The 21,688-nt window shown below is 38.3% G+C and overlaps 1 protein-coding gene across 1 annotated transcript in view; it reads right to left on the reverse strand.

The window, feature by feature from the left end:
• Positions 1 to 3,984: 3,984 nt before the first annotated feature.
• The window catches only part of gtf2ird1 (GTF2I repeat domain containing 1), a 42,929-nt gene continuing 25,225 nt past the window's right edge, over positions 3,985 to 21,688 (reverse strand). The window contains exons 12-27 of the mRNA XM_074672251.1: positions 20,624 to 20,667; positions 20,283 to 20,363; positions 18,383 to 18,544; positions 16,277 to 16,330; positions 15,906 to 15,986; positions 15,535 to 15,718; positions 13,326 to 13,387; positions 12,537 to 12,608; positions 12,098 to 12,365; positions 10,887 to 10,915; positions 10,728 to 10,775; positions 10,566 to 10,643; positions 9,969 to 10,161; positions 9,606 to 9,643; positions 9,418 to 9,527; positions 3,985 to 6,979 (exon numbers count right to left, since the gene is read on the reverse strand). Coding sequence (XP_074528352.1) covers positions 6,911 to 6,979; positions 9,418 to 9,527; positions 9,606 to 9,643; positions 9,969 to 10,161; positions 10,566 to 10,643; positions 10,728 to 10,775; positions 10,887 to 10,915; positions 12,098 to 12,365; positions 12,537 to 12,608; positions 13,326 to 13,387; positions 15,535 to 15,718; positions 15,906 to 15,986; positions 16,277 to 16,330; positions 18,383 to 18,544; positions 20,283 to 20,363; positions 20,624 to 20,667 — 1,573 coding nt within the window. The 3' untranslated portion in view covers positions 3,985 to 6,910. The remainder of the gene's footprint in view (positions 6,980 to 9,417; positions 9,528 to 9,605; positions 9,644 to 9,968; positions 10,162 to 10,565; positions 10,644 to 10,727; positions 10,776 to 10,886; positions 10,916 to 12,097; positions 12,366 to 12,536; positions 12,609 to 13,325; positions 13,388 to 15,534; positions 15,719 to 15,905; positions 15,987 to 16,276; positions 16,331 to 18,382; positions 18,545 to 20,282; positions 20,364 to 20,623; positions 20,668 to 21,688) is intronic.

Genomic DNA, 21,688 nt, shown 5'->3' on the forward strand with positions numbered 1-21,688 from the left:
GAGGTGTTTACTTCTACAAATTCATTACAGTCCATATAAACCACCAATTAACTTTTTAAATCATACGTGGATTATATAGAAGTGTTTTTTCCATCAGCTGTAAAAAGATAATAAATCCTTTCAGATTTATTTTCAGTAAATGATATAACTTGTGGCATAAGATTAGAAATCAAGTATGAAGATTCTGTGTGATATGATTAACAAAATAACTACAAGACAGAGATCTACCCATAGATTGTTTTGTACATTTATAATAAAGGCAAAAAACATCATTTGTAGCTCCGTTTTTGAAATTGGAAACCAGAGTAGTATACTACAAAACAGACCCAACAGAACAGTCATACTACATACTACAAGCAAAAGCAGTAGGTAGGTATGTAGTGTCTACTACAGACTACATTTAGATGTAGTCTGTAGTAGGTGGTTTGGAAAACAGTCAATGTTAGGTTTTGTTCAGACAACAAGAATAAACCAGTTAAACTGTTTTACTTTGCACTTCGGTTTATTTAAATGACTCACTAAAACTCTGACAGTTTTTAGTTTTATTTTTAGTTTTTTGTTTATTTATTTAAAAAAAAAACCATTACTCAGAGAGTTTTTTGTGTTTTATTTTGGACTTAATAGCAACTGTGCTGTCTTTGTTCAAAATTATCTGTCACTGTTAATTGAATTTTTTTGTATCAAAAGTACTATTGGTATTGCTACTTGGTATTGGTTAATACAAGAGGGAGTACTTGTACTGAACATCCCTATGGTTTTATCACATCAGGGTTGTGTCTGAAATATTAACTCGAAAAACCACAACAAAGGGGTTCTCATAGTTGAATAAATGTGAATTGAAGAGGGGGTATTGTGTTTTTTAATCTCCACTCTGTCCCTCTGGTGCCACCATGGTAGCTTCACATGATTTTCAGCTGAAAAAAAGTCAGATTTTTCTCTCACTGCTGTTTTAGAAAACCTCATTCCAGCTTCGGTCTGAAACCTTTTATTTTAGCTGCTGCCTCTTTAAGGCTGTCCAAACCACAAACCCCCTTACGTTTGATTGGCCCGTTGGAGGGCGGAGCTTGGTGTTTAAGGCCCACCCCTTTAATGTGCCAGAAGCATGTAGGAGATCCTCACGGGATGACCTCAACTTTCCAGCAATTTTCATGAAGATCTGGTGTTTTGATCAGTTTACAGACAGATTCAGGGATTTCTACAACATATGAATATGTAGAGGTTAAAAAAATCTGTGTATGTTATGTTTCCAAATGGGGGAGCAGAACACCCCCTCTTTAAATTCAGAGCACCTCTGAAATGAAACACTGTGTGATATTTTTGTGGAGGCAAAACCAAATGGTGTGATGATGGCAGGCAAAACACTGAAAGAGAAGCCAGCTTCAATATCCTGAGCCCAGCATGCCCAGGTGCAAGGCATTAATTCAGCTGGCTCCAACCCCCTACCTGAAGGCAACCTGGAGCGAGTAAAACACAGTACAGCAGGAGAAACACAGACACCAAAAAAGCTAAAATTCCTGCACAACAACAACATAAGGCAGGGGTTTTACTGCTGTTTTAAAGCTGTCAGTTTGGCAGCGATTGTGTTCCTTATCTGCATGAAATCTTTGTTGTCAACAATACTCTGCAGGTTTTGATGTCTGTGATCACTAGCCTGCTTGTTAGCTTGATCATTTGATTGTCTATTCAGCCAGGGAGACCTCTGTTCTCAAAGCAGGAGTGCTCAAACTATTGAATGACATCATAGTGTCTGTATGTATTTTCCCTGTACTGGAGCATCTCTATATGAAACCCTTATTTTATTTGAAAGCATGCATCAAACAATGCAGCAGATTCATCAAAAGTTAGCATAGAGAGCCATTTATAGGGTTTAAACCCACAGGGTATTCAAAATGGCCTTTTTATTACTCCTTTATTGTATGAACATTTAGAGGTGATCACTGAAGTTAATGGCTGCCAGAAGCATCATAGATTAACCCTTGTCTTTGTCCGAGCTGCCTCATCAAAGTGTGGCCTTGAGAGTAAATAGATACATTGACAGATTGGGAAAGAAAGCTTGGAGCCTCCTGGTGAACAGCGACAAAGCAACCCACGAGCCCCCAGTTATGCAAATGTATGTCTAACTTTTGGTCTCAGCGTCTGAGACATAATAAAAATAACCCTGCAGTTTGTAGAAATAAGGTAATGGGCTAGTTTCAGGCTGTAAACATGTTAACAATAAATGAATATTTTAACATGGGTGGTAATGGGGATTCCTTCACTTTTAGAGCCAGCCTCAAGTGGACATTTGAGGAACTGCAACACCAAAGGCTGCCACATAGTTATTCATTACATGTGTGTCGCACAAGGGGCTACAGGGGGTGTCTTCTTCAAATTTAATCAACAAAACATACACAAAAACCAATGCCCCCTTCCTTATTGGAAAAAATATTAACCTGTTTTGCCCCACCGGCAACAACTGTAGCTGAAGTGTATCACAATCATCTTCTCACAATCAAAAATTTCAATGTTACTAATGCAACTTTATCCACGTTTATGCTAGTAGACAACTTGTGCAAAGACTTTGGTTTATTAAGAATAGTTTCCAAGTGGTTCCTGTCACATGACTTCATCTGCTTCCTGCTCCTTCTGGCAGAAGACATGGTGGATGCAAATCGCCCTGGAAAGAGGCAATTTTCATACATTTTTATTAATTCATTTTTTTCCCAAAAACATTCATAATTATTAAATCATTCAAATCTGTAGAGTGACAACACCCCCTATTTAATTCAAGTCTGTACCCCCCCCCCCCCCCCCCACACACACACACCACTTAAAAAAAAAAAAAAAAAAAAAAAAATATATATATATATATATATATATATATATATATATATATATGTGTGTGTGTGTGTGTGTTTGTGTGTGTGTGTGTGTGTTTAATGACTGTATTATATATATATATATATATATATATATATATATATATATATATATATATATATATATATATACATATATATATATATGTGTGTGTGTGTGTGTGTTTGTGTGTGTGTGTGTGTTTAATGACTGTATTATAATTATTTTTACAACTTTATTATAATTAATTATTATTATTATTATTTATTATCATTTCTATATAATTCTTAGGTGACCTAGTGACACGCTGTGTGACTACTGACAACAATTGTTGCCAGTTATAAAAATGCCATTTTCCTCAAAACAAAGTACAAAATGGAAAAAAAATAAATACATAACATGATTCAGAGGGACTCAACTCGTTAAATTATATGCCTTACAACTCTGAAAAAAAAAAACAGGGCACAAAATGGTTTAGGATTAACAAATTCACAAAAGAGCACAGCCTGGGTTTGAAAATGTATCCCAAAGCCTTCAAGGGGAAGTAAAAGACGCTGTTGTTGTAAGCCTTTAGTGACTTCTCATCTGTTTTGCTCCTTGCAGAGGGTGTCACTTGAATGCAACTTTTCTCGCAGAACTTCTGAAGAAGAAACATCTCTTTTTGAAATATTTATTTATAGGACATATGTTGAAAGGAAAACACGACTGGTGGACTGGGAGCAGGGATTTTCACTTTATTCGTCTGGTTTTGGACTTTAAGTGCAAAGGTCTAATGGACCTCAGCAGGCTGAAAAGACAAGACATAAAACCCAGACGGTGTGAGAGTCACTCTGTAGTTCATGTTTCTGTCTCAGTGAGGGTACTGCTACTATTCTGTCTACCTGAATAAAAATACTCCTACCTAGTTTCTTTAAAGTTCATGGAAGTTCAGAGTCTAAATCAAGCCTCAACCCTCTGGTCTAAAAATATGAGGCTGGTGTTGAAGTGTTGAAAGCTGCAGTTCACTGAGCCCCCACTTGAGGCTGAGTGCAGAAACCACTAAATAACATGTTTACGGTCTGAAAGAAATTCATATTGCTTCATTTTTTTTGTAAACATCAAAAAATAAATCCCAACACAATGAAAGTGCAAGGCAACACATTTTATTTCAAAGGCCTAATTGGCGTTAAGGTACAGCATATTAAATATTGTTAGTCCAGAGACAGTCATTGCAGAATAACATACCATTCTTTCCTTTACATGTTACATTCAGGCTGACTTGTAATGAGATATTTTACATCTTGGTACTGTGTAGTGCTAACATAAAGAGGCTGTTTGCTGAATGTCATGTGTTTATTGCAGGTTCTCGCTACCGCCGGAAAAGCACGGGGTTGGTTTTCGTGTCCTTTGAGTGGCTTTTTCTCCTCGGATGTTACAAAGCTCAGGAGTCCCTTTTCACTGCTGTGTTACAAGTTTGCTCTAAACATAAAGAATCTGACAAATGGTTGTTTTTTTCACCACTTCCTAATCAATCAGCAACTGATTAAACAACAAACAGTGAGAATTTAAAGGGATGCTGGGTTATGTTTGAAACTAGAGTATTTTTGCTGACTGTTTTTTTCTTTTTTTTTGTCAAACCTGCACACGGTATTAGATATTACGATATTAGTGGTACATACTGACTTGGCTTTGACTTGACTTGCTTTTACTGCATACCTACTGCATTTGAACGTGGTTTGTGGTAGTTACTGCATACTGCCTACTGCATTTAAATGTAGTATGAAGCCTGACTAGTCTGTTGGGTCTGTTTTGTTGTATGCTACGCTAGTTTTCAGTTACAGACAACAAAAGTGGATAATCAACATATGGTGTGAAAAAAGGGAAGAAGTTCATTTTGACTGGTGTAAATTTTGTAAAAGCAAACTGTTACCTGTGAGACGGTATCAACTCTTTTATGACTCGAAGTGACAGGATTACCGCCGTTTCTTTTGCATCACTTCACTTCTATCTCACAGGCAGTAGGATGATGGTGCTGTAATGTTAACTGATTCCAGTAGGGGGTGATAATGAGTACAAAACTGAGCGCCAACCACAACAAATAGAAAAAGACTAACGGCATTCATACCATACGTGGGTAAACTGGCTTGTTGCATATGCAGAATTTATCTGGATTTTTTTTTATTTGGCATACTGCTAGTATAGTAAGTGTTTTAGAAAACAGCCTCACAGCATTTATGTTGTTTATGCAGGGTGGCACCAAGCAGCAAGCTCCAGTCTAAGGCCCCGTTTTCACCTGAAAACACTAAAACGCAGAGAAAAAAAATATGCGTTTACACAGAAACACTGAGGGACTGAAAACGCTGTAGTAAGCATGCCAGGCCTGTAGGTGGTGCTATAACTGTCTTGTCCAGAAGCTGCTTTTGGGAGGTCTCCACCGAAGAAGAGTTGACCCGATCATCTGGTGGATTGAGGAATACTAAGTTGAAAAGTGGAGCAACAGATGCACATTTTGTTGAAAGACAGTCAGCAGATGCAGCAGCACAAGCACAACACGGTAGTTCGCGATGATCCGAACAACAGTTCTGTTGTCCTGTTGTATGCACGCCTGAGGCGGAGTATGACGTCAGCCTTTCCACTGAAAACATCGGCCTACTGTTTACACGGCAACGGTGTCGGAAGCGTTTCAGAAAAATCCCACTCTGGAGGTCATTTTCAAAAGTTTGCGTTTTAGGTTGGCTGAAACACGGTTTCCGTGCAGACGCGAGGCTGAAATGCAACAAAACTTTGGGTTTCACCCTAAAACCGTTGTTGTGTAAACGACCCCTAAGAATATAAAGCCTGTGTGGAAGTGCTCAAAACCTCAGTTCATTGTGAGCCTACTTGAAGATGGATGCAGAACTACTAGATCCAAAAAAACCACTTGGATCTGAATAGCTCACACTCATCAGCACACACTGTTCAAGGGTTTTTTTTTTTTCAAACCAAGTGGTTAAGGTATAAAAAAGATCACAAGTTTACCCAATCAGAGGTGCAGCTCACTGACCAAAAGGTCTGGCACTCTGCAGGTGTTAGATGTTAATGAAGAAGCTAAAAGCCTGTCTCTTGAGTCAGCAATTCCAACATAAAGTCTGCCAATGAAAGGCTTCACCAGAAACAGGTGAGTGACGTAATAGAGACTATGACCATTTATTACACAGTCTATGGATGGCACTCAGTTTTAAATGCATTACCGCCACCTACTGTTTGTTACATTAACAGTGAAGCGAACATTAGTTCATCTTACTACTATTATTTTTTACTTGTCTTTTCAGTTGCTCATCATGATTTTGCTAAGCTCTAACAGCTTGTAAGATTCCCTATGCTTGAATACATTGAAACCTGAGACACAGCAGCAAAACACTGTAACATAATTAAAGCCTCCTAACTTTAAAACAACAGAAGGAGGAAACAAACGTGTGAATTTGGTTGATTAAGACACTTCAATCCTGCTGTTAAGTCTGACGTCAGCGGTTACCTGTCGTTAATGAGAGACTATTAGTGTTGTGGTAGTTCTTCATGGAGTTGTGTAACAGAATAATGTATTTTACATCCCTGCACATAATGTTATATTTCAATAAATATAATAAATAAAAAGTACAAATATCTGAATATTATGGAACCAGATTGTTATCAAAGACAGTTTTCGTCAGTAATACATTTCAACCAAATGCTGAATCCAACAACATGACTCAGTGGATAGACATTTTGTTAGAGCGAGGGCAAATAACGTGACTATAGCTTTGTAGAAAAACGTTTCACTGTCATTTTTCAGCACTAGGAGGAAATTAAAAGGTGATAACTGTCCTGCTGGCACTGTATGGAGGCAGGAGACCCAAAGCAAGCCACGCTTTTTGCCCTGCGACAAGTTAATCCACATACATTCTGTCGCTCCTGGTCATTCAGAGTCAAACCTTCAGCCCTCTGTGATCTGTCCGGAGGTTGTTTTAGTCAGAGCACTCTGATAAAAGTGTTAGTGTCTTATGTGGAAGAGTCATGAGTATCACTTCTGCGAGACTCCTCCTTTAATCCCTTTCCTGCGGTCCAGGTTTGCCCTTCAGTAATTGACTTTGCCGGGAACCTGCACATTCACTCCGCTGTAGTCCACCATGTACATGGGCCACTGCTGCAGGCACACACACACACAGAAAGACAATGAGGGAGGAAAGTCAGATATAATGGTGGAGAAAATGCTTTCATTAGAGCAAGGAGGTGGCTGACCTTGCCTTGAAACACAGCTTTAAATACTAGCTTTGTTAAAGTTAAATAGAGAACGGGCACAGACACAGAGATACGGCTGAGAGTGGTGAAATTCAGAGGTGAAAGGATAATTACATCCTTTGTTTTTGCTCTGATCAAACATATAAGTCACATTACATTCACACATAAAGAACATTTTACACCTTTACTCTTAAGGTCTAAGATAAAACATATTAATGAGCAAATGGATGCATAGAAAACAGGCTTAGGAACGTAGGATGTCAAAGATGGTACTAAAGGTGCATCTGATTTTCTGAATTTAATGGTGACAGATTCTTTTATAGCTCCCTTTACATCCAACATCATCATAAATTTGCACACACACTTTTGCATCAGAAGCTGCATTTAGCTCCACTCATTCAGACGAGTTAGCATTCTTTAAACTATGAATAAAAGCTGTAAGCAGCATAAAAAAATGTCTGGTTGTTCCATAGTCGGTTGTCAGAAATGAAACTTCACAGTCAAGTTCTCTTGACTTCTGACAGGATTGTGACTGCTTCAGAGCAACCAGTGTTTTGGAGTGAAGAGTGACCGTGCCAATGTGTCAGTCACCAGTTAACAGGGTCACACTTTACAGTGAAACACCAGCGACATCTATCACTGAGTTATTAAATGTGTTTCTGTATCAACACTGGAAAGAAAATGAAATCTTGTGAAGTGTTTTTGTCTCATTTTTAGTAGAAAATGCCTTCTGAGACCCAATATGAGCCTGATCAGTCCAGAAAAATGTCTTATATCAAGTTATTCAAAGACAAAAATGAGGTCTGAATTAGGGATGTCCCGATATTACATTTTCACTTCTGATACGATACCGATACTGCAGCATTGAGTATTGGCTGATACCGATATTAATCGGATACGATATCAGCATTAAACATGCATACTTTTATTACTTATTTTGTAGTATGTCTGTCATGTTAGAAAAGTCTTGATTAAGTGATATTATTCAAACAAAGAAAAGTAGTCAGCAACAGTAGGTATGAGGAAAAACTGACCCATTTATTATCAACCAATGGGTAACAGAAATTTTAACATTTAACATAAAAAATACTAATAATTGAATAAAATAAAGAATAAATTAGAAGACCCAGAAAATAACCTAAATAAATCAAATAAAAACAGCAGGAGCTGAGTCTGGAATGGAGCGCTTATATCTGAGATTTTAGATGCATTCCGATGTAATCCAATAATTGTTTTTTTGGCTGATATCGGACCGATATCCGATATAAATATTGGACTGGGACACCTCTAGTCAGAATTGCTTGTACCAAGTAAAAAAAATGGTAATGGAACAAGAAAAAGCAACTTTCATTAAGACATAAATCTATTTTAAGCAAATTTTGAGCACATTTGTGTAATCCCATTAGCAGATATTTTCTACTTGTTACAAGCAAGTCAGACCTCATTTTCGCCTTTCAGAACCAAACATGGAAAAGCAGCATTCAGCTTCTATGCTCCAAATATCTGGAACAAACTGCCCGAAAATATCAGGTCTGCTGAAACTTTTAGCTCATTTAAATCCAGGTTGAAGACTCACCTTTTCTTAAAAAAAAATGCATAATTTTGCAACTCTGCACTGCAACCCCTATCTTAAAATCTGTTTTAACTTTTTTTCTTCTTCTTTTAATCTTATTTTTTTTATTGTATCTTATTAATTCTAATCTGCTTAATTGTGTCTGTACAGCACTTTGAATTGCCTTGCTGAAATGTGCTATATAAATAAACATGCCTTGCCTTTAAATAACTTAAAACAACGTTTTTCTGGCCTGACCACTTAAGAGTGGCTAATATCAAGTATAGCAACACAATTTTTACCTAAAATAAGACAAAAACATTTGATTAGATTTCCGTTTTTGCTCTGTGTAGTTCATGAAAAAGTTGTTTTTTGAGTTTGGTTATTACCAAACAGGACTTTTAGGATTTAATATGGAGAGGAAACAATCAAAGTAAGTTTCAGAGTAGAACAAAAATATATTTTTAAAATGTAAACTATGATAATAATAAATCCTAGAATACTGTCTGTGTACTCATCTTGGTTTGGGAAGGTTTCTGGTTACTGACTCTGATCTATGTCTTCATAATTTACAGTCTGTAAATGTCCACAAATAATGTCATCATAAGCATTGAGTGACTTTTGTTTAAGCCCTCTCTGGTGTTTCTACAGTAAAAGTTTCCACTCACTGATGTCCTCCATCCATGTAATACTTCCACATAAGCTAGGGAGTCATAACTGTTTGTCAAAATGAGCTTTTAAGGTAAATAAAATGTATTTTTGGCAGTAAACCTCCTGTGTTGCAGACTTACCATTACTGGAATCTGATTGGTTGATAACCCCAGGTCAGAGGAGCTGGGTACTCGGTTGCTCTCTTGGACTCTCTTGCGCTTTCGTCGATTGGTGGAGGCGTTTGTTCCTACTGTAAACACAAAACAAACAGTTCTCAGCGCTCTTTTAGCTTCACAACACTGTTTCTCTCCAAATAACGAACTCTTACCTGTGTTACAAGCTTGGCTACAGATTTCTGCAAAGGGTCTGAGGGAGAGAAAAGAAGTAGGGCACTTATTTACATTTCATTTTCTGACAAAAGGAAACAAGAAAATGAATCAAACCTTTTAAAAAAGATTTTTTTACTTAATTCTTTCATCGTAGCTTGAATATTGTTCACTGTATCACATTATTTACATTTGCTGCTTTAGAGGATTTATTCTTTGACATCTCAGAGGCCGGATTTAAACCCAAAGCATAAATAAACCATAATGAGCTTAACTACAGAGCGGCAGAACCCCAAACTCCTCTGGAAATAAACAGGCAGTGACAGTGAACGGGCTGCTGAATATTCAGGTGTTTCAGCACTCACTGTAGCTGGCTCTTGATGTTGAACGTTATTTCATCGGCAGCTTGGAGGATTTTCTCCAGGCACACGATGTCGTAGGTGTTTGGGTTTCTGAAGGGGATATCATCTGGAAGGCCACTGACTTCTACAGACTCTGGACTGCCACGGATTAGTTTGTACGGGACCACGACAGAGCGGTCTAAGCCCAGAGCTTCGCCTGAACACACAGCGAGGAAAAAAAGGATCAAACACAGACATACACACACGAAAAACACAAGCACACACAGAGGTTAAGCTCTTTAATCACCTGTACAGAGCTGCAAACAGAGGGACAGATGGTGGCTGTTTTTCACCTCTACTAAAAATAACTGCTGAATAAATGAAAATATTTACAACCAATACTGTGAGGAAGCACCTTTTATGTAAAAACAAACCTGTTTGTGGAGTTTCCTTAAAATTTAGATCAAAAATTTCAAATCTTATTTACGTCTAATCTTTGCTCTCAAAGAGTTGAGACTTGCTCTTTAGAGTTTCCTCATAACTATTTTTATATCAAAAATATCTGACTGATAAGTTGATTCCAAAAACTCAGTTTGATGCAGCAAGATTCTGAAGTTTTACCGTATTTCTTGTTGAAGAGTTCCTTGACCTGCTCTCGGAAGACTACTTTCTCCCCCATGCGGTTGATGTCGTCATCATCTGTCAGGTAAAAAGTTCAGTTAATAAAATTGGCAAGATCAAAGCTTTTCATGAACAAGAAAATGTCAAATCATGTCTACTAACCACTTATAGAAGCGTAGGCCTTCTTCAATAAAGTGACGCGTCGAGGTGCTGATTGAGAAGAGACAAAAAAAAACATTTTTAATGTGATCGAGGTTACATTTTTTTTGTCAGAATGACTGAATGTTGATTTAATGAGGCTGACACAAGATCTGATCGTACCTGGTTTTGGAATGAGTCCTTGGAAAGGTCTGGAAAGAAAGTAACAGAGTGATTTCAAGATTTGACAAAATTTGAAAATATTTGAGTGGCTTTTCTAAAACCTGGAAAAAAGCCAATAGTTTTACTCAAATGATACCAAACCTGAGCTAATTTTTTTTAGAATATTATCTGTGAACCATCACACATTACCTGGTATCCAATCTCTGAGCAAGACCCATAAGTGACTCCTTCCTGAATATCTAGTTGTGTTACTGATCAATTATGTCTTTCTTAGCGTCCATATTACCTCAGCAGGTGACGAAAAGTAAAAACTGTTCTCACAATTCAATTATTATCCTTTATGATATTTCTATTATTATTTATACGAGACACATGACCCTCAGTCTGACAGTGCATTATACTGTAAACAATAAACAAAACTGGTTGGTATGTGTAAATTTTATGCACAGGCTAATATGTTAGCATGTTAATTTCAGTGCACAGAAAATGTTAAAATTAAGCTTTTTAGAGCCTACTGTACTTTACTGTACACGGCTCATTTATGGTGCAACTACAGTAAAGTGAAAATGAAAAAATTACAGGTAGCTTATAACGATGCTTTTAAGATATTTCTTAAATTACCTTGATGGACAAGTGCAAGTCACAAGTTTGTTTATAACCCAACCCCCACTTTTTACGCTGTTCTTAGAAAATACAAGTACAGTAGTAGTAAGGAAAGAAAGGGGGAAAAAACGAAAAAAAAAGAAGGAAAAAGAAGAAAAAAGGGAAGAAAAAAAGAAAGAGAAAAAAAGGAAAAAAAGAAAAGAAGAAAAGAAAAAAGAAAACAAAATAGAATAAAATAAAATAAAATTACAAGTACAAAGTCATAGGTTGATTGGTTGATTCAGACAATGAAATAATGTCACTTACTCAGCTTACAATGAGCGACACAAGGTTTACATCCTGTGACTGGAAACATTGGTACGAGTGTCTCTTTGTGTTTTAATTGCTAGCAATATATGAACTGTGATTTCTCTTTTTTCATTTCTTTTTATCCGTTATCTGTTGTATTGTTATTAATATAATTATATGGACCTTAGGGTCTGAAATAAAGTATAAAGTAAGTCAAGTAAGTAAGTAGGTGCACATAAAAATAGGGATATATTATGATAATTACTGCTTTTTCAACCCCCCAAAAAAACAAAGTTCACCTAAGTGTTCTTAACTCCTACCTGGTGATGGTGAAGTTGATTTTGTCAGCTACTGCCAGGATCCTCTCCAGGTTCTGGGAGCCGAAGGTGCAGGGCTTCCTGAAGGGGATTCCAGGAGGAAGGCCTTCAATGATGACCGAATCTGGGTTGTTTTTGATCCTCTTGTAAGGCACTTGGACCGGGTACTTAATGCCCAGTGCCTCTCCATACTTCCTGTTGAAGAGATCCTGGACCTGCTCCCGCAGTGTGTTGGCCAAGTCGATCCTGGACAGTTTGGACTCCAGGCACTCTGGAGATGAGAAACAGAGGACACTTTGAAATTTCCATCCAAACAGAGTCTACGGCAGTGGATTCAGCTTTTGCTGTGTATAAGTGAGGGGGCGATAAATGTCAGCACACAGAGCTGATTCAAGTTAAAACAATATATAGCTTCAAAGCGGTGACTAAAGAAGAAACGTACCTGAGAATCCCGGTCTGTTGGATACAGCTGCAGCGTCCTCTGTCCCTGCCGGTGTGTCCTTGGCGTCCAGCTCTTTGGAAAAACATTTTAGAGGTTAAACGTTTGTATTTGTCATCCCTAAAATTTACTGAACACAACAAACATCCAGAGCAGCTCCTTGTTCTAGCAGCCAGAGCTTTGTGGCAAATAAAAAGTGGAGATAGAGGCCCTGAATCCCCTGCAAGGACTCTTCTTTTCCCCCAGAAGAGATGTTTCAAAAATAGCACATAAACTAGATTTGACCTCATAATTTCATGCAAGCAGAGGACAGTGCAAATAACATCTTAAACCAGCATTATGTGCTGCCAGATGGTGGATTTCTCTCTGCACAGGCCTCCTACAGACTGCCAAGATTACACTTTTTTTCAGAACTGGGAAACGGATGCAGCTTTAAATACCACGGTGATATCTTCTTCATGTACAAAGGGATAAAGGAGGTCTGGCCATCTGTAGGTTAAATAATGTATGTCTAGAAAGGGAATGAGTTAATACTTGAACTTTTTTCATTCAAAAAATATCAGTCGTTGCTGCCCCTGCTGTTCAGGGTGAATGAAAACAAAGTGGCCCAAATTTGTGGTTTCCAAGTTTTCTTGAACCTTCTCTGAACAGACTCTGGAGCACCCAGGCCTGAATGTCAGTGAATTACCTTGTAAATCTTTTCTATCTTGATGAAAAGGGCAAAGGATAACTCAATATCATTCCCCGTTTATTCAAATTTAATCAAATAACAGATAAATGTCACAGACGTACCTGCGTCACAGACGGGGATGGGGGGCATCTCTTGTTTTACCTTCTCAGTCAACAACTCGGGTCTGCAGACAAACAAAGGGAGTCTTACAATACTGACAAAGCTGAGAGTGAATCCATGAATGAGTGATTTTATAATTAGGGGAACATTTCAGGTGTACAAAAAAGTGGAAAAAAAGTGCCTTTTTTACTTTATATTCTATATTTTTCCAAATGATAAACCTGGAATGTACTAAATTCATTATTTGTCAAGCTTAAGCTCTCATAAATTCTTAAATATTGAAGTAATAAAAAGAATTGGAGCATAATTTTGTCAACAGTTGTGACTAATTTTTCAACACATATCCATATTATACCGAATTTAGAGTTAATTAACGTTTCTATGCAAGACTACGCTCCCTAGAAATGTCTCTCATCATTTATATCAAGTGTTTCCCAAACTTTTTTTCAGGTGACCCACATTTTTGGGGAAACAAGCCATGGCGACCCAATCCAAAATATGTCATCTATAAATCAATTGACAGATAGAAAAGGATTCTTTTATCGTGTTTCTGCATCATCTTACATCTTTTGTACCAGCTGACAGGCCTAACATATTTCACAAATGCACTATAGCTCTGTTAGGCTTACACTATGAAAATACTTGCATTTTTACTATACGGGTTAGCCTGCTTGCTTTTCAGAATTGTATCCCAGTCATGTGATTTCAGGACAAGATATTAAGATGCGATGTTCATCCAGAATAAAGGTAGCAGCATCCATCCATGTCTCTTTTTCAGTGACGTCACTGCACAGCTGTAAAAAGCTGTAACAACCCGTTTCTGCAGCTGGTGCCTGTCCAAGATCCATCAGTGACTTTGGACTTTCAAACTCAAAGAAATATTGAATCTGACTGCATATCTTTCTTTTGGAAACTAAAAATCAAAGAAATCAATGGGTCAGCTCTTTCATTTGTGTAATGGTGACACGGTGACAGCGTTTCCCTTTGAGTGCTGTAAAACAGTAGGAAACATACGGTGGTTTGGCTTTGGTTGTTTGGGTAGTGCCAGCTCATGGCTTCAGACTTTTGAAAAACAGTTGCATGTTTCCAGTTACAGTAAACATTGTGGCAATGACCCTTTACAATGAAAACATAACCAGCCATGACAGTGTGAGGAGCCAATCATCAGTAAACAAATCGGCGAGGGGAGACTTCATCTGGTTAAGGAAAGCATGAATTTTGTGTTAACATTTTGAAAACTAATTTAGTGACCAATAAAAAATCTCTGGCGATCCATCTTTGGGTCCGGACCCAGACTTTTGGAATGATTGATTTATATCACAGTTCAGCCAAAATTTAAAGGAATTATGGCACAAAAATCACATGTAACAAAGCTGACACAGAATTGACAGACATTATGGTCACTTCTGCAGGTCCCCAGCCCTAAAGTTTGTGATGGTGACACAGTTGACATTTTCTCAATTTTTCTGTCCCTTGTGCTAACTGCAGACCTTGAACATGCCACCACCTAACCTCCATTAGCTCATATTTCTGCACATTTTCTTCACAGTTTGGTCTTTATAACATCTATAGTAAAAAAAACACCAGAAAATGTTGGTATTACAGTTGGTGAACAATTAATGCGCCCCATGTACAGACATTCGAAAAAAATATTGATGAGAAGGAGTTAAAATATATGTCACACTTGTCTACATGGTTCCCTCAAAAAAAGCTGTGACCTCAATTAGTTTAAGTCATGTGACTTTGGAGCAAACCATTGCTGATTTATAGGGGTTATTTTTTCAATTGGTAACACGGCTGACACAGATTTCGCAGACACACAAAAAGTGTTTTTTTTTTAATCCATATAAACTGTCCAAACTGTTTTTATACACCTTTGCCATGTTTTAAGGATCATTTTGAACAAATAATACTTGAAAATGATATTCACAAACATGTATTTTAGTGTTAATTTTGAAGAGCAGACTTGACATTTAGGAAATCATACAGCACAAAAACTGTTAATTCCAATAAATGATTTGCTTTTTTAGCTAAATAAAATATGGAACCTGTTAATTTTCTGTATTGAATGAAAGTGAAATATCACCAAAATGACCCACTGTAAAAAGAAAAAGTATACCCCGTGGGCTTGAAATGTACCCCTAATTATAGAATCACTCAAATTAAGAGTCAAATCTGTTTAAAAAAAAGCACAACTGTGTGTTTTCTTACCTTTTGATGAAAAACTGAATCTGGCTGCTCACGCTCAGGATTTTGCGCAGTTTGGCTGCTCCAAAGCAGTTTGGCCGCCGCAGTGAGATTCCCTCCGGCAGCCCGGTGACGTATAAATCCTCCGGGTACATCTGGAACTTTGAGTACGGCACCTTGGCTGGTTCAGGAAGGCCTAAAGCTTCAGCTGAGTGAGAGAAGAGAGAAAAAAAAGACTTATTTTACTCAAACTGAACTTGTTTCTAACTTTACTCTGAGGAAGAAGTCATACAGGATCATATACATTTTTGGCAAAGATTTTTACACAAACAGCACATGGAGAGTTTCCAAGATCTACATGAAAACTTGTTGCATAACTTTTTTCTCTTTCCTACCAAACTTGATGCTGAAGAGACTCTCCACTTGTCTCCGAAGCTGCAGAATCATTTCACCGATATCCTCCACCAAACTGCCGGCTGAATGAGTCCAACAGAAGAAAAGACATTTATCCAATGAGTCTACTGCTTCTCTTTATTCTGATCAATTCCATCTGCTCCTTCCTGACCCGGTAATGACAAACAGACTAGAAGGCTATTAATCACAGGCCGGCAGAATAAATGGATACAGAGAGAGGGAGGACACCAAAAAATGTTGCTGTTTTTTATTCCTGTCTACCTCTCAGACAGAGTAATATTTTAACAAAGCAGCATGATGGTCTTAGTGCTCTGGTTCGAGGAAAACACAGTAGTGAGTGGGTCTAGCGTACCTTCAGAGGATCTTCTGAAGCTCTGGGACAACGTGCTCGGGGACAGAGCCTCAGCTGTGAAAGACAAGAGAACCCCGTTAGAAGAACTGGAAAAGTTAGGCTGCTTTTCAACAATAACTCATATTTGAGAAATGATTCAAGTCTAAAGGAAGTTAAAAGACAAACTAAAAAAAGTTCTGGATTTGGACTGATTTTACTTGAAAAATAAACAGCCCCAATTTTAAACTAAGCAATATAAACAGTTGCGGTCTCTGTCACTTAAAGCATATTTCATGACATTCAAGTTTAAGAGGTGCAGCAACTAAGTTTACTTCCAAATCTAAACAAGCACTGCAAAAACTGAAATCTTAGCTGGTGTTTTTGTCTTATTTTCAGTAGAAAATCTGTTTTCAGACTTGATGAGCCATATTCACCTGACCATTCCAGAAAAATGTCTTATTTTAAGTTATTAAAAGACAAAAATGAGGTCTGAATTGCTTGGAATAAGTAAAAAAAAAATCTGCCAATGGAACAAGAGAAAAGTTATTAGTATTAAGACATTTTTCTAGTCACAAGTAAATTTTCTTGCAGATTTCTTTTTAACTTGTTACAAGCAATTCAGAATATTTGTCTTTAAATGAATGAAAATATGAAATTTTTCTGGACTGACCAGTTCAATGTAGCTCATATTAAGTAAAAAAAGACAATTTTTACGTAAAACAAGACAAAAACACTTGATAAGATTATTTCTTGCAGAGAGCCATGAAAAAAAAGGGTCAATACATTTAATCTTGTTTTTAAATTTTTCTGTGATCATGTGCAGAATTTCTTTCTCTGGTGGAAACAGTGAATGCAGAGCAGAGACAATAATCCCTGTCTGGTGTGCATCACTCTTTGCAAAAAAAAAAACCAACAAAACCTTGCACAAAATCTAATGTACTCTGTGTTTGGTGGATTATTTCTTTGTTGTAAACAAAACGTCTTGGCAATGAATCTTGTATCATTGGAAATCCTGTTTCTCCTCTAAATGGTGCCACTTTTTTAAGGAACATGTATTTCTGAGATGAGCAGCAGAGTCCCGATGAAAATTTGCCAAATCTTCTCTGCCAGTATCTGAAAGGCTCTTCTGTTTGGCATTAGCAGAGAAGATTTGGCAAACCCTTTATGGCTCATTTCTTTAAGGGCTAAGTTTAGCTTTATTCACTTATTTCCCTGTAAACTGTAAAACATGTTATTAAAGAAACTGTAATTAAGGAGCATATGACAGTGCAAAAAGCTAAATGTGACATTTGCTCCACTTACCTTCATTTTGTCTCCTTTAGAGGTCATTTGTGAAAGAAAAGAAAACTTAAATAAAGCACAATGAAATCAACAAAATAAATCAAAACCCCTCCTGGAAGGACTCTCAGCTAACACTTAGCTCAAGATCATGCTGAGGAGACCACACACTCTTTAATCTTTCTTTAAATATTATTATCAATAGTGTTTTTAATGTTTGTGTCTCGAAATGTGCCGTGCACACAAATGTTTCTCTGTATCCTTCTTGGTAAGTGTGGCTAAAAACAGAGAGTGAAGTCTCCTCAGATGTCTCAGTCTATAACCCTAAGGTTCATGTAGTATCAAGGGAGGATTTTGGGGAAGTGGAGGGATCTATGAGGGGCGGATTTGTCTCTATAAAACATTTTACAAAACTTGTTTGTGGCTCTGGGCAGCAGGACTACAGGACAGTGTGACTCCAGATCTGTAAAAAGGCAGACTGCACCAATCTCAGCATAAAATAAACAAAGGCAAGAGTTAGTGTTGAATTTAACTGAGTATTTAGAGTTGATCAATCTGCCTTTTTCAGGCTAGAGGAAGTGTTATTAGTAGGACTGGGAGAGGAGGAGAGTTACAGGCCAGAGTTTGGGAGGTCAGGGTTGTTTTCTACTGAGAAAGTATGTGAGGAAAGTGTTTCATACATGTGCCCGCTTATTTAGCTCCTTAAATAAACAGCCAGAGTGTGGGAGTGGACGTGGTGGGCGCTGGGTGATGCTGAGTTGGCCGTTTGGCTCGGAGGTGACAGTCCAGGAGCTGCAGTTAGAAGGAGGAAGGTGTGAAGGAGGAAAGGGTTGGCGAGGCTGAGGTTACCTGCGTGGTTTTCCATTTGGGGGTTGGGAGCAGAGGGAGCGGAGGGTGCAGAGGGTGCAGGGGGAGCAGAGGGTGCAGAGGGTGAGGCTGTGGCTGGACATGGTGCAGCTGGGACCGGCTCGGCCACAGACTCATTGGGCTCTTCCCCGCTTGTTCCAGCCTCTGCAGAAACACAACAGATTTCAAACATCAGGTTACAAAAAATGCGCTCTGTCATGTTTAAACGCTGTCATCTTTCTGTTCTTCATATTGGGGATGGAACAGCTTATGAAACAAACCTGAACCGTTCATTTCTCCTCACTTAGTTCAGGGTGCGTGAGCTCCATTCAGTTCGTGTTTTTCTTTTTTCTTTGTTTTACTACTCAGTTTAAAGGCAGTAGCTTCGATCATATGCATGCGCAACTCGAGGTGAAGGATAAAGCCAAACAGTTGTGGGGAGACGTGTGTTGTTTACATGACGAGCAGAGAAGACAGAGTTAGAGGTTGTACCTATGGCGTTGAGTCGTTCTGCCGTCTGGGAGCACTTGAAATTCAGTGTATGCTCTGATGATGTCAGTAAGAAAGTGGAGGGTAAAACCGCGACTGAGTGTTGCCAACTTAGAAACTTTGTTGCCAAATTTATGACTTTTCAAATGGCGAGTTTTTTTAAAGACGACAATTCTTGTGACTATTCTGGAGTCTGACGTTGAAGTTTGTTTTGCTCTTCTCGATGAGCAGCACGTGTGAGTCCCTCCCCTACCCAAAACACAGTGACAGTTTTCACTCTGAGCAGATGAAATCACGCAAGTGTGTGTCTCATTGTGGTCACTTCTGCCAGTCCCCCAGCCCAGATAAAGGAGTAAAGTTGATATTTAGACATTAAAAAACAAGAATGGACAGAAGAAAGTTAATTTGTAGCTCTACACATATTTATGATGTTGTGTTTACCTGCTTTCTGTCTCTCCCACATTATTTCTCTCTCCTATAGATAGAAATACGGACCGAGTTAGGTACTTTTGTAGGTATCGACCGAATTCTGTCAAAAGTATCGGGTACTGATTCACGTAAAATCAAAAGGTACCATGTATAGGTAACAAAACCTATCCTTTTGACTGTGAGGAAGTTGAAGAGTAGGCAATTTTTCACGCTGGACATGAACACAGCATTGCAAGTTTAATAAATATTGAAGAAATTTGAGATTTAGTTCTTATTAAATTTTATTAAATTGATATTTTTTACCACATGAAAATGCCGTCAAGTACCGATACTGACTGCCAGGTACCGGGCATCGTTACCGTATCGTTTCAAATATGAAAGGTACCCATCCCTTCATACAGAGTCCATGACAATTACATGCAAATGGATTATTTTGCAAATTAGACAGCAGCGTCATTAAGTGACTTTTAGGGACTTCTGGGACAGCCAATAGTGACTTTTCTTACTGAGGAGTTGGCATGTTGAAACTAGCAATGTTTCCCTCAGCTTTAATGATGTTTGAAATGGAAAACAGCCTCATTCTTTCAGGTTTTAAATGACTATACATGAGATCATTGATGAAAAATAATCTGTAAATAGTGGATGACTAGGGCATATGGTAATAATAAAGGTGCTGAAAGCAACAACAATGTACCCAGAATCTGAGCTAGTGGATTTTGTGAACCGTTCCATCCCTACTACATTTAGAAGAAAAAAGCAGGAGGCTTAAAAACCTCAAACTACCAAACTTAAAAAAAAATCCAAACTCTCTCTTTTCACGTCGTACTGAGGATACACAGTTTAATATTTTTTACTGCTGGCACTGAATCACAGAGCTGAGATAAGTCAGTGAAAATCTATGAACACAACACCTCCTGATACTTTTTATAGTTTCAGAAGTGGACCGTGCTCAAAGCTAATGGCTGCCGACCGTGTGCACACTCACCTGGCACCATCACTTGAATGATTTCTCCATCTGGAGGCTCCGTTTTAATCCGTTTCAAAGGAATGCAATCTCCTGAAGGACCTGCGGGGATTGAGCAGAGGGTTCCCATCGGTGTGTGGCACTGTTTTATGGCGGTGTTAAACAGATTTAAGTACGTGATAGAATGTGTTTGAAGTGGCTCGACTGGTAAAACATGATGAGAAATTTTCTTTGGAGGCTTCAGAGGGCTCTTAACATCCCTTTAAAACTTTAATTTGATACCCTGGGCTTGAACTTCAGACGGCAGAGTCTCAGGAATGAAAAGGGTTTTTGTAAAGCTGTGTTCTGTTATTTGCACATACCTGCTTCACAGTCAGCCAGGGGGCTCACGCATGCACTTGTTGATCTGTAAAATTGAATAAAACACATTCACATGGTTGAAGTAATAGAAAATGATTCATAAAAGGAGTTTAATCCTGGAGGGTAAGATTATTGCGCATGGGTCAAACTCACTCCAACCAAACAAAGAACCCTTGAAGCAGTTTTCAAGGGTTGGGTTAAAATCTGTTAAAGCTGTGAAGAGCTCTCATTACCTGGATCATTTGGACTGGGAATTTATTTTTCTTGTCTTAAGACTCCCTCAAAGTTTCACAAGTCTTTCTCTTCACCCCAAGTTTTTATTCTCAGCTCATTGAAGCAGTGAGGACTCTTTATCCGTCACTGTTCAGTAAGTAGCAAATCTTGTAAACAGCTGAGTACTTCCTGAAAATAAGTTGTCTAGCCAGTTGGTAATTATCTCTCTGGGCAGCAAATGCATTCCAACGTAAGAGGGGCAGCAAGTCTGCTCTGTGCACCCTGCAGAAACTCAACAGCTCTTACAGCTGATGTTTAAACTCACCAACCACTTACAAAGCACACCTGTCCAACTGCTCATCAACGCAAATTTCTCATCAGCAACTCAATGCATTAAGGCATGTAGACATGGTCAAGATGATCTGCTGCAGCTCAAACTGAGCATCAGAATGGGGAAGAAAGGTGATTGTTCTGGTCTGAGTATTTCAGAAACTGCTGATCTACTGGGATTTTAACCCACAACCATCTCTAGGGTTTACAGAGAATGGTCCCAAAAAGAGAAAATATCCAGTGAGCAGCAGTTCTGTGGGACAAAATGCCTTGTTGATGCCAGAGGTCAGAGGAGAATGGACAGACTGGTTGGAGCTGATAGAAAGGCAACAGTAACTCAAATAACCACTGGTTACAACCCAGGTCTGCAGAAGAGCATCTCTGAACACACAACACGTCCAACCTTGAGGCAGATGAGCTACAGCAGCAGAAGACCACACCAGGTGACCCTCCTGTCAGCTAAGAACAGGAAACTGAGGCTACAATTCACACAGCAACACCAAAACTGGACAATAGAAGATTGG

The sequence above is a fragment of the Halichoeres trimaculatus genome, unplaced genomic scaffold (genome assembly GCF_033239565.1).
Source record: "Halichoeres trimaculatus isolate MK-OKI-2021-1 unplaced genomic scaffold, fHalTri1.1 fHalTri1_scaffold_6, whole genome shotgun sequence".
Classification (NCBI taxonomy): Eukaryota; Metazoa; Chordata; class Actinopteri; order Labriformes; family Labridae; genus Halichoeres; species Halichoeres trimaculatus.